Below are 13,257 nucleotides of genomic sequence, written 5' to 3'. Positions count from 1 at the left end.
CCAGGCTGTGAGGCCGTGGACCAGTGGCTTCACCTCTCTCACCTCTGCTTCTTCCAATGTCAGAAGACAAGAAAGTCTTCCCTTCAGATTCTGAATCATCAGGAAAACTGTGGTTGGAAAGACCAGAGTCAACACAGCAAAATGTAACAATCTTTTTAAAAAAGATTTTATTTGTTTATTTATTTTAGAGAGGGGAAAGGAGGAAGAAAGAGAGGGAGAGAAACATTGATTGGTTGCCTCTCACATGCCCTTAACTGGGGACCTGGCCCGCAACCCAGGCATGTGCCCTGACCAGGAATTGAACAGGTAATCTTTCGGTTCACAGGCCAGGACTCAATCCACTGAGCCACACCAGCCAGGACAACAATCTTAAAAAATAAAATAAAAAGGACCTGAAGAGGTCTTGGAAGGTAAGTGCCCAATGAATGTGCATATTGCTGTCACAATTGTGTTGTTGTTGATGTTACATGCCAGTGGGGGGTTCTGATAGTTTCGGATCCTCTCCTTCCTCTCGAAAGCCTCCTCCAGAGACACCCACCCCAGCCCAAGAGACTGGTGATGGTTTGGGGCTGGGTTTGGGGAATGAAGGATGAGGCCTGAGAGAGCTGAGCGTCTGCCCTGGAGGCCTGCAGGACCCTCCCTGCCTCCATGGAACAGGATCAGTGTCAGCCAGGCTAAGATTGAATTTCCCTTTTCTTTCCTCCTCCCCCAAACTTCCCTGCAGCCCAGATTGCACACAGCAATGGGGTGGAACCCTAGTCTGCAGCAATTGATGGGCAGGGAGCATAGACGCAGTGCCAGGCATGAGTTCAGTGAGCTCAGCGAGCTCTGACTGTGGAAGTGGCACCATGGCTGTTATGCCTATTTAACAGAAAGGGAGACTGAAGCACAGAGGTGCAATCACTAACCATAGTCCCACAGTCAACGGTGAAGTCAGGATTCAAACCCAGCACCTGTGCTCTTAACGGCCATATAGTAAATAATAATAAGGAGAGACTCACTCTTGAGCTGACCCAGGTCCACTCAGATGTGTATGTTTTGCTTCTTTCCCAGAAGCACTTGCACCCTGGTCTCTTTCTTTCTCTCTACTTGAATGAAATTTGCTTTATTCTAAAATAAAAACTAGCCCTGGCCAGTGAGGTGGCCAGTTCAATTTCCAGTCAGGGTACATGCCTGGATTACAAGTTCAGTCCCTGAAAACCAATCTGATAGATGTTTCTCTCTCACATTGATGCTTCTCTTCCTCTCTTTCTCCCTCCCTTCCCCTCTCTCTCTCTAAAAAAAATAATTAAAAAACTCTCCATTAAAAATAAATAAATAAACAATAACAAATAATAGTATTATTAAGCATTAGCTACACCCCAGGTACTCCTCCAAGCATTATGCTGTGTGTAAGAATTCATGCAGTCTGACTACAACTTTTTCATAATCTTCGCCTAAGGGTATGATTATTGATTTTAGAGAGAAAGGAAGGGAGGGAGAGAGACAGACAGACAGACGCATGGGTCAGTTGTCTCCCATTGGCTCCTTGAGTGGGATTGAAACCACAACCTTTTGGTGTCTGGGATCACACTCCAACCAACTGAGCCACCTGGCCAGGCTGCAGTCTGACTGTAGCTTAATTAGGAAAGTGCAGTAATTAACTGCTCGAACGTGCAGTTAACATTTCATGAATGTGCAAACTGAGACCCAAGGAGGGAGACCAGGTGCCCAAGGCCACCAAGTTGGCTGATCGCAGAGCCAGGACCTGAGTTTAAGCAGCTGTCCCTGGAGCACACGTGCTCAGAAAGCACACATAACCAACAATAAAAGCAACACTAGTACCAGCTCTGTGCAGCCTCTGCATTGGCGCTCCTTCCCTTGACTTGTCCTCATTCATTAGGTTGAGGTAAAAAATTTTCAAATGTTACCTCCTTCTCTAATCTCCCTGCACACAGCCCACCCCCCATTCACTCCCCAATGCACACCCCCATCCCTGCCTCCAGTTGAGTTGGCTTCACCACTCCCATCCTCTCCAGGGATCACCTTCTGTGGGGGGTTTTACACTGTGTGCCTCTCGCCCTCCCCAGAAGGAGAGCAGAGAGCAGGTCTGCCTGCATCACCGTCCACAGCGCCACAGGCTCCCTCAGTACGCACTTGAGGAGTGAGTCATCACCATAACGAAAACGACTTCCATAGATCCACTTTAGCACACAGTAGGTGCTTAATAAATGTTTTTTAAATGAGTAAATTATCATAATTAAAGTCATAATAAGGCCCTGGTCGGGTAGCTCAGTTGGTTAGAGTGTTGTCTGGATATGCCAAGGTTGCAGGTTTGATCCCTGGTCAGGTCAGCGCACCTACAAGAATCAACAAATGAATGCATAAGTAAGTGGAACAACAAATTGATGTCTGTCTGTCTGTCTCTCTAAGATTAATAAATATAGGCTTTGCGTTTTAAAAAATTATAATCAGAATAATAATAACTATTTCTTAAGCATTCTATCAACATCTTAATGTTACATATAGGAGCTTATAAATATTTTTTGGTATATATGCTGCTTAAGTGAGCACTTCTTATACATATGTTTTGAATGAATAAGAGTGCAATCCACAGGTCCTGTCACTGAGTGAAAGAATTTACTAATGAGTAAATATCTGCATGAAAGGATAATGCATAAATATTGATTGCGTGAATGAGGGAAGGACATAATGATTTGGACAAATATTATTGAACACTCAGTGCTGGGCACTGGAGGCACAGACGTGAACAGGACAAAGTCCCTGCCCTAATAGGTAGGACTACATGAGTGTGGAAAGGACAAGATGGATGGATGGATGGATAGACGGACGGACAGACGGACGGCTGGCTGCTCTGGGGTCTCCATCCATCTGCACTCCTGGGTGCCATAGAAAAGTGAGACCGCGTAGCTGTCTGGTCCGAAGTCCTGCCCCTTCCATTCCCCTCACTGTCTTTTCCTCCGCTGACAACGCCGCTCACCTGGCGGCCTCCCCTTTAAGACGCGCTCACCTGGGCGCTCACCTGTGCGCGGGCGCTTCCGCAGGAAGAAGGAAGCGGCACCACGTTCGTCTCCTGCCCTCCCTCCCGGCCTCCCGGGTCCTCCGGCCGCCACCATGTCTGCCTCGGCTGTCTTCATTCTCGACGTCAAGGGCAAGGTGAGGCTGGGCGTGGAGGTGGGGGACGGACAGGTGAGGTTGCTCTCCCCCAGACTTAGGGGCAGCCCCTCCTCGCAGGCCGGGAAGCCCCTGATAGCCCTGAGGGCGTGGGAACACCCCTCCCCCAATCCCGGGGAGTTCCAGGTCCAGGCCCACCTCCACTCTTAACTAGTCTCGTCTCTGAGTCAAGGGGCTTCGCCGCTCTGAGCCTCAGTCTCACTATCTGTAAAAATGGAAACGGCAAGGGTCCCCACCCCATAGCAATACAACCCAAAGCTGATTGTAAACCAGTGTCCTGCTGCAAACATTACGTGGTCGATAGATCAATTAAAATTGCTCTTTCTGTCAGCATTTTCATCCACAGTATTAATATTTGGGGAAGACAGTGGGGTGGGGGACCCTAATTCCCCTTTGGGGTTGTTTTTCCCTCTCATTCATCTTGTTACTCAATAGCAATAATAAGAGTGATGGGGGAAATATTTCTGATAATAATAGGGAGAGCTAAAGTGTTTGCCATCCCAGTTCTAATCCCTGGACTAAACAACCTTACAAAGCAGGTGTATTATTATTGACTACTTACTACCTGCCAGGCAGAGCTATAAGTACTAAAAATATATATATGGACATAATCTTTTTTCTTTTCCCTTTCCCCTTTTTTGGCATAATCTTTCTTTTCCTTCCTTCCTTCCTTCCTTCCTTTCTTTCTTGTTTCTTGGCATAATCCTTTTTTCCCCCTCCCTCCCTCCCTCCCTCCCTTCCTCCTTTCCTTCCTCCCTCCCTCCCTTTTCTTCCTTCCATCCTTCCTTCTTGCCTTTCGCCATCCCAACCTTGCCGATTTGGTGCACATGAAGCCTCGGGCAAAAGCAGGACTTCTGGAGCCAGGGCACTTGGCTCAGTTCTCAATTTCCCACTGATTATGAACACAGTTCCTGCTTCAGTTTCCGCATGTGTAATGTGGAGGTGACAATGACACCTACCTCACAGGGTTGTGGTGAGAACTAAGTCAGCAAGAAAATACCCAGTCCTTTTTATTTTATTGTATTTTTTTTTCAGAATACATGTATTAAAGCTGGGGACAATGAGACAAAGAAGGGCTTAGCATAGAAGAGGCAGCAGGAGAGAGCCCAGATGGTCCTCTAGAAATGTTACAGGAAAGAAAGGAGCTTAGGTAGGGCTGCCATTGGCTCACTGAAAAGTCAGAAAGAGGAAGGCTATAGAGACGGGATCAAGGGTCAGCCCAGGACAAGCTGCCGCCGCCCATCGCTACCCTGGTTGCTAGTCTCATGGAGACTTAGAGTTTAGGAGACGCGTGCCTTTTGGGAAAGAAAGGTGTGGCCGAGCTCCCGGGAGGGAGAGTGCCTAACATCCAATCTTTGGTAGAACATGTGAGGGTTGTAGACATGTTAGCTGTTATTATCACGTGTCCATTTCACAGGAGGAAACTGAGGTGCAGAGAGGCAGAGCCTTGCTCAGGCCCCTGGGCCAGGAAGTAGGGTCAGAACCAGGTACTCCAATGCCCCTGGTTGGAGGGTCACCACATCCCAGTGGTGACTAGGCCTTCTCTGCCCACCCTTAGCCCCTGATCAGTCGCAACTACAAAGGTGATGTGGCCATGAGCGAGATAGAGCACTTTATGCCTCTGCTCATGCAGCGGGAGGAGGAGGGCGCCCTGGCCCCACTGCTGAGCCACGGCCGAGTCCACTTCCTGTGGATTAAACACAGCAACCTCTACTGTATCCAGCCATAGGTGGAGGTCCCTGGGGGCTGGGGTGGTAGCAGCTCAGGCCCAGAGAGGGTGGGTTGCAGATAAGAGTTGCACAGCACATCATTGGAGGCTCAAGCTGGGGTGTGGGGTAGGGGGAAAGAGATGGGAGATGGGGGCTGTGGTTGGGAACAGGGTCGGGGTTCAGGGTCTGTGCTTCATTGGAGCCCTTCCAAATGGCACTTTTTCCTTAACCTCGCTGCCCACAGTGGTGGCCACCACACTGAAGAATGCCAATGCCTCACTCGTGTACTCCTTCCTCTACAAGACAGTGGAGGTAGGTTCTGGCCTCCCATTGGCCAGCTGGTCTGTTTGTCCACCTGTCTTGTCCACCTCTTTCAGGGTCCATCTTTCCTAAGATGCTCTGCCTGACCTCCCTGGGGGTGCTCCCATCAAAGCCCCGTCACTCTGTGTTCTTCCTGTCTGCTATGGGACCATGTCTCCCTATAGGGCAGGGACCAAGGGGGTCTCCGAGAGGGTGCAACTGTACAAATCTGAGCCAGAGTGACCTAGGCTCCAATCCCAGCTTTCCCTGCTTCCTGGATGTGTGACCTTCAGCAAATCACTTTTCTCTGTGCCTCGAAACTGGGGCTTATAGCAAGTCCTACCTTGGGGTTGTAGAAATTAATAAAATCCATACCTCTGAAGTGCCTAAAACAGTACCCAGTGTACACTAAGTGCTCAATAAAGGTTTGATATTCCTGTTAGCATTATCACTAATGTTATAAAATCATATCATAATTTATTGAGCTCTTGCCATATGCCATTCTCAATGACTGAGAAAGCGCTCAATCAATGCTTTTCAGTGAATGAGAAATGCTTATTGATTTGCCTCATCTCTGCCGGGCAAATAGAAAGCACAGCTATGCATTAGACAGGCCCCTGTCTGTCCTGAGGAGTTAAAGGACATGAAGGAGATTAAATCAGTGACTGAGATCCTACTTTCACCATTGCATAATACTCATGGGGGTGGGGAGTGACTTCATTGGGAAGGCGACATTCGAGCTGAGGCCTGAATGACAAGTAGTCCTTTGTGAAGCAAACTGAAGGGAAAGTGTTCCAGGCAGAGGGGGCAGCATATGCTAAGGTCCTGGGGTTGGAATGGAAAAGCCAATGAGGTTGGAGCAGAATGAGTGGTAGAGTGTGGGTCAAATGTTGATGATTAACAGTTCCTCTTCTGTGGTTATGCCTACTAATTCTCAGGGGCTCTTAACATGGGGTCCCCAGACTTCAAAGGACCTATGGCTAGAATCCAGAAAGTCCATGCTCTTAGTCATGTTTCTGTATAACAGGCTCCCTTCGTTACACTGTGTATTTTATTTTGTGCATTTGCAAACCTTATTCTGAGGCGGGTCCATAAACATCACCAGATATGCAGGGATCCATGGCCCACAAAAACAAACAAGCAGTTCTAATTCCTCTTCTGGGAAGTTTCCTGAACCTCCCGCCTCTGGGCTCCTTCTTTCCTTGTGTTTTCCTCACTATTTTACCCAACAAGTTGGATTATATTGATTCTGTTACCAGTCCATTCCCACCACTAGACTTTTCCCTGAAGGCTGGGACTCTGTCTGTGGGTTTTGTTCACATTAATGTCCCAGCACTGATATAAAGTAGGCACTTAATAATTGCTTGTTGGATGAATGGCTGGATCAGTGGGGACCCAGCCTATGGCTACACCAGCTATACCTCTGTGAGTATCTGTTCCCCGCACCTCCAGGTATTCTCTGAATACTTCAAGGAGCTGGAGGAGGAGAGCATCCGAGACAACTTTGTCATCGTCTACGAGCTACTGGATGAGCTCATGGACTTTGGCTTCCCCCAGACCACAGACAGCAAGATTTTGCAGGAGTGAGTAGGCCATGGGAGCAGCCACAGGGCAGGTCATGGTGGAAGTTGAGGATGTCCAGGGAAGTGTCCCTGGGCCCACCTGTTTATGCTCCCTGCTGTCCTGCTAGGTACATCACACAGCAGGGCAACAAGCTGGAGACAGGCAAGTCGCGGGTGCCGCCCACTGTCACCAATGCTGTGTCCTGGCGCTCCGAGGGCATCAAGTACAAGAAGAATGAGGTCTTCATTGACGTCATAGAGTCTGTCAACCTGCTGGTGAGCCCCCACACCTCCACCCTGTCTGTGCCATGGTCTGGGGGCAGGAGAGAGGACCCTCTGCCTGCTAACCCCCTATCACCATGCCTGCATCCTCAGGTCAATGCTAATGGCAGTGTCCTGCTGAGCGAGATTGTGGGCACCATCAAGCTCAAGGTGTTTCTATCAGGAATGCCAGAGCTGCGGCTTGGCCTCAATGACCGAGTCCTCTTTGAGCTCACTGGCCGTAAGTGTCTGCAGGAGGGTTCATGTGGGAACGGAGACCCCTTTGCATCTGGGCCCCAGAGAATTGCTGAAACCAGTTCTGAAATAAGTACTCGTGCCCCCTCTGCTGGTCATAGCCAACACTACAGCTGCTGGTTCATTGAGCAAATGCTTCCTCATTAGTACCAGGCTCAAGGACAAGGGGTGAAGAAGACAAATCCTGGCCCTCATGGAGCTGACATTCTAGACTATCCTAGAAGACATAATAGCACTGTATTTAATAGCCCGACAGTGCCAACGGGGTGACTGGGCAAGTTACTCATCCCCTCTGGGCCTCAATTTCCTCATCCGTCAAATGGGGGTGATAATAGCAGTGGATGATTAACATAGGGGTAGGGGCCCTCTCCTGGCCCCTAGGGTCATCCTGCATGCTTGGCTCCGAGTTTCAGGGAGCAAGAACAAATCCGTGGAACTGGAGGATGTGAAATTTCACCAGTGTGTGCGACTTTCTCGTTTTGACAATGACCGCACCATTTCCTTTATCCCACCGGATGGTGACTTCGAGCTCATGTCTTACCGCCTCAGCACCCAGGTGAGGCAGAGTCAAACCCCATGGCAGGGGAGGAAAGTTGACCCCAGGGCCTTCCAGAACTCCCCTTTTCTCTGTTTACAGGTCAAGCCGCTGATCTGGATTGAGTCTGTCATTGAGAAGTTCTCCCACAGTCGTGTAGAGATCATGGTCAAGGTGGGTAGGAAGACCAGGTGGGTTGGAAGAACAGTTGTGCACAGTGCTTGATCTGCCCCTTCCACCCCCTCTCCCACGAACCTCCCTCCTGGTTCGTTTTCTTCCAGCCACACTGGTCTGTTGGCTGGTACCCAAACATGCCAGGAACTGGTCCCTCCACCCATGCAGGACCTTTGCTCTGGCTGTTCCCTTTCCCTGGGTCGCTCCACTCCCACTCACGCAGATATACACATGACTCCTTTTCTCCATCTCCTTAGGCTCTTTGCTTAAATGTCACCTCTTCCAAGAGGCCTTCCCTAATTTACCTATTTAGAATGGTACCCCACCCCTAGCATTCCCTACCTCCCTTCTTTGCTATACTTTTCTCCTATTATCATCATATGATCTATTTTACTTACATGTTTAATTTACTCTCATTAAATATATATAATATTTATATGATTTAAAGAATAATGAACTACCCAGCTTATTCAAATGTACTTGACCAGAGCCTCTGAATGTCCCTACCTCACATGTCCTCACATGTCCCCACCTCACTCCCCCAATTTCTGCTCTCCCCTTACCCAGACGGAATCACCATCTGGAATTTTGTTTTTAATCTTCACCCAAAGATATGTTTACTGATTTTAGAGAGAGAGGAAGGGAGAGAGAAACATTGATATGAGAAACATCTATCAGTTGCCTCCCATACACACCCAGGGATGGAACCCACAACCTAGGTATGTGCCCTGACCAGAAATCGAACCCACAACCCTTTGGTGTACAGAACAATGCTCAAACCAGCTGAGCCACCTGGCCAGGGCTCAATCTTGAGTTTTACATAAATAATTTCTTTGTTTTTCTTCATAATTTTGCCACCCACATGTATAACCACAAATATTTTATTCTGCCAGTTTCTGACCCTCATACTGGTGTTTGATTGTGTGTATAACTTACTTTGCTCATGTAACGTTGATTTGATGATGAATTCTGGGTGTCATATCTTAGTGCATCCATCTCTACAGCTGCAGAATATTCCACCATGGAAATCTTCTATATCTCTCCATTCTCTCACATGGGGTGTTTTCAGTTCTTGGCTGTTCTAGTTCCTATTGCTGTAAACAGCTCTGCATGTGTTCTGGTGCCACATGAAAGAACTTCTCCAGAGCGTATAGTTTAGCCCTCTTTTACATATGGGGAAACTGAGGCACAGGGGATTAAGATGTCACTTATCTAGGAAGAGGGTGCCCCAACGTTGAACTTGGGTCCACCTGACTCAGGAGTCTGTGTTCTTAGACTTGACTTTGTTCCCTGGTCTTGAGGTTTCTGGGGAGCTGGGTTGTATAGTGGATGGTCACCAGGGAGGGTCCTGATGCCCCTTAATGTCCCCATCTCTGCAGGCAAGAAAGGGAGAGGGGTTATTAAAGCTGTTGCCTTCCATAAAAACAATGCCCGCCCCCATTTATCTCCAGGCTCTCTGCTCCAGATCCCACCTCTCAAATATCCCTCCCCAAATGAATAAATAACAGCAGTAATTATAATGTTAGCTACCACACATGGAACACTTAGAATCCTTGTGTTAAAAGCTTGTTCTGTATCACACAGCTCTGGATATGAATATAGTGTTGTAACTTCTTCATTTATCTGTAAGGAGGGCATGTAATGGTTGAGGATGCAGGCTCAGTTTGAATCTCTCCTGTGCCAGTTACCAGCTTTGTGACTTGGGCAAAGGACTCTTTCTGTGCCCCAGTCTCCTGGAAAATGGACCTGAGGAATAGATCCTACATTAGAGAATCATTGAGAAGAGTAAGTGCTTGGCACAGGGTCTGGCACATGGTAAGGGCTCAGTAAGTGGCCCCTATCAAATGAAAACACCTCTGTTTTGGACTCAGTCATTCTGAACCAGGCAAAGGTATATGACATTTTCCAAATGGAAGGTACCACGGGTAGAGCCTCTGGAGTCTCTCACATGTGTGGACCTGGCTCTAGCACCTGCCGGCTGTGTGTCTGCAGGTAAATGCCTTTGCTTCTCTGAGCCACTGTTTTCCTCCTCTGTGAATTGGGCAGGACACTGGTCCTCAGATCAGGACTATGGAGGTTCTCAATGAGATGGTTCATGGAAAGTGTATCTTGAATAATTACAAAACCCATGAGCAAATTCTTCCTGCTGTACCCTCTTTCCCCCTCAACAGGCCAAGGGACAGTTTAAGAAGCAGTCGGTGGCCAATGGTGTGGAGATATCTGTGCCAGTACCCAGTGATGCTGACTCCCCACGTTTCAAGACCAGTGTGGGCAGTGCCAAGTACGTGCCCGAGAAGAACATTGTGATTTGGAGTATTAAATCTTTCCCGGTGAGCATTGGAGAAGGGTGGGATCTCGGGGGGGGACCCACTTCAACTTCTTGAGGGTCGTCAGGTGGAGAACCAATCAGAGACACACATCTGCCTGCACATGTTTGTCCTTGGGGGTAACAAAGCTGGGCACCAGGCCTGCATGGTGTTCAAATTCCCTCCTCAGGTCTGGAGGAAACCAGCTTTGGGTTTGGATTCCCACCCGACTCTTGCCTCTCTAAGCTGGGTGGCCTTGATGGCCTTAGGAAACCCTCTTCCCTTCATGGAGCCTCAGTTTACCCATCTGAAAGAGGCAGGATTATGTTATCAGCATCCTTGGGCCCATGAAGGATTTAGTCTGTCCCTAGAATCTGGGGAAAGGGTTCATCAGGGCCTGAAAAATGAGAGATGGTAATTAGAAGTGCCCCCCCCACACCCTCCATCCAGGCTATGCAGTCAGCTTTGGCTATGAGTCTTGGCCAGGAATCTTTCTTGTCTATAAAATGGGGGCTGAGAGCTGAGCCTACTCCAGGGGCTGTTATGAAGATTGTTTGGGGGTGTTTAGGGACCTTTCAGTGTGTCTGATGCTCCCATGTGCCTTTAGGGGGGCAAGGAGTACCTGATGCGTGCCCACTTTGGCCTCCCCAGTGTGGAGAAGGAGGAGGAAGAGGGCCGACCACCCATTGGGGTCAAGTTTGAGATCCCTTATTTCACTGTCTCCGGGATTCAGGTAAGGGAAGTGAGCAGGGTGGCTCTTCTCTTTGACCTCACTATGTTCCCCTCTCTGCCATCTCTTGTCTCAGGTCACCTCTGTTCCCTGACCTGGGTCACCTCTCCTCCGTAGTCAACCTTGCCTTTTCCCCAGGACAGTGTTGCCTCTTCTGCTCTCAGCCTGGGTCTCCTCTCCCTCTGCCTCTCACTTTGCTCTGTGCCGTCTTATTCTCCACTAGTTTGTTCACTTCATCCCTCTCCCACCCACAAGTTGTTGACCTATCCCGTGGCCTGCGTCACCTTGTCCCCTCAAAGTTGTGTTGTGTCTATTTCCTTACACTGTACCATCTCTTTCTGGACCACTGTCCTGGACCACCTTCCTTTCCCCCATTCCCCCTGTCCATGCCACATCTTTGTCCCAAGTCATGTCACGTCATTACTCCCAGACAGTGCCATCTTATTCTCCCCAGCTGTGTCACATATATTCCTCTGGCCCCAGCAAGCCCTCTCCCCATCAGCCTGGGCTACCTCCTTTCATTTCCTTCCAGGTCCGATACATGAAGATCATCGAGAAAAGTGGTTACCAGGCCCTGCCCTGGGTCCGCTACATCACCCAGAGTGGTGGTAAGGCAGCCTGACTCCCTGGGACATTGGGATCCAGGGGATTGATGATGGGGATGGTCTTGGAGCTTTGATTCTCACTTGGAGGGCTCCAAAACTCAACAGGCCTACCCTGTCTTTGTCAGCACACCACCCCGGGCCTTGGCGTGCCCATTTTTAAAATGGGGGCAGTTGTCAGTTCCTGAGTGCTACAAACACATAGCACCCCCATTTGCTGCCTGGACACAGGCATATTACTATGGGTACAGTCCCTGTGTTTGATGCCATCCTTAGCCTGGCAGGGTTGACCATGAACACTGGAGCTAGGGAGAAGCCTGGGGGGGGGGGGGGACGACGACTGTCCCTCTGTGCCTTTTCTTCAGTTCTGAGATGGTCTCTGCTCATTGTTTTCTTGCAGATTATCAACTTCGTACCAGCTAGAATGGAAATGATGTAGGGGCTTGAACATGGGCCTCCCTCTCCATAGGCCCTGACTGCAGACTTTAGAGAGAGGGAAAGAAGGTAGGGAAGGTGTGTGTGAGCAGGCTGCTTGTTGGCTTAGCAGTTTCTTGCTTCCTGCTCCCAGAACCTGGGCCCCACCCCCCAGTCTTGTTGTTTACCCATAGACTGGGAGGGATGGTCTCCCTCCTACCTCTGCTTCCCAGCTCCTACACTTCCACTTTCATATCAAGAGAGGAGGGGCTTTGAAGTCCCTCCAGGAGTGCCTTCTTGCAGTGACTTGCCTTAAGGGATGTGGGGGCCCCTCCTCCTTCACAGCTGCTGAGCCCAGAGGCCTTTCTCTGGCCCACTCTTCTGCATTTTAGGATGGCATTAAAAAGATGAATTTAGCCTTTGTGTATGTGCTTCTTGCCTGGGGATACCAGGGGCGTCCCTGGATTGTGGGATGGGGGTGGGCAACGTACATCCATCCTTCAGCCGAGGTCATACTTTATCTAGGCCAGCCCAGGTGCCTCCACCTCGGTCCTCTGGCTGGGGACTTTTCTCCCCTACCCGTCAGTTCCCCTCATAGCCGCCAGAGGGCGCCTGTTAACTTCTAAGTCAGATCCTGACTCTTAGAACCCTCCCATGCTTCCCACCTGGTTAAGTCAAGTCCTCAAGGCAACCCACCAGCCTAGTATGATCTGAGCTATCCACCTCGCCACCTACTAGCCCTCACCTCCTCGCTCTTCCGGGACACACCAGGCACCTTCCCACCTTAGGTCCTTTGGGTCTGTAGTGCCCTTGACCTAGCAAGCTTTTCCTTAGATATCCCCACGGCTCCTTCACGTCCGTACCTTTAGGTCTCAAATCAGTGTCACCAACTCAGAGTGGCCCTCCCTGACCTCTGTATTTCAACGGCCTTCCTTTCCCAAAAGACTATCATTTATCCCATTTTATCAGGCCTTATCGTTTACCGCTCTTTAAAGATTTAATTATTGTCCTCTCCTGCCCTAAACGGTAGCTCGTTCTCCAGTTGGGCGCCTACTACATAGCAGGTGTTCAATAAATGTTTGAATGAAGGCCTCTGTAAGAGCCACCTCCCAGACTCAACCACGTGGCAGTTGTGGCGTGAACGTTACTCCTCACCCTTGCACTTAGGCTAGGGCTGGCTCAATCTGAGCCGAAACGGTATTTCTTCCTCACCCACCTTCATTTCCCCGTTTTAT

At 49.4% G+C, this 13,257-nt stretch overlaps 1 protein-coding gene across 2 annotated transcripts; it reads left to right on the top strand.

Annotated features, from left to right (window-relative positions):
* The first annotated feature begins 3,025 nt into the window (after nt 1–3,025).
* Nucleotides 3,026–12,438, top strand: AP1M2 (adaptor related protein complex 1 subunit mu 2). 2 transcript variants are annotated; one of them, XM_045853199.1, is made up of 12 exons: nt 3,026–3,156; nt 4,733–4,889; nt 5,128–5,195; nt 6,636–6,766; nt 6,874–7,021; nt 7,121–7,247; nt 7,675–7,817; nt 7,899–7,970; nt 10,142–10,300; nt 10,884–11,009; nt 11,539–11,614; nt 12,009–12,438. In XM_045853199.1, the coding sequence occupies exons 1-12, from the start codon at nt 3,115–3,117 to the stop codon at nt 12,029–12,031; spliced, it is 1,272 nt and encodes a 423-aa protein (XP_045709155.1). In that variant the 5' UTR covers nt 3,026–3,114; the 3' UTR covers nt 12,032–12,438. The 2 variants fall into 2 exon arrangements, with proteins under 2 accessions (XP_045709155.1, XP_045709154.1); XM_045853198.1 differs by having other exon boundaries at nt 7,669–7,817.
* The last annotated feature ends 819 nt before the right edge of the window (nt 12,439–13,257 follow it).

This window comes from Phyllostomus hastatus, unplaced genomic scaffold (assembly GCF_019186645.2).
Source record: "Phyllostomus hastatus isolate PE091 unplaced genomic scaffold, TTU_PhHast_1.1 phas_contig_98, whole genome shotgun sequence".
In the NCBI taxonomy this organism is placed as follows: Eukaryota; Metazoa; Chordata; class Mammalia; order Chiroptera; family Phyllostomidae; genus Phyllostomus; species Phyllostomus hastatus.
This window is presented reverse-complemented; position numbering and strand designations above follow the sequence as displayed.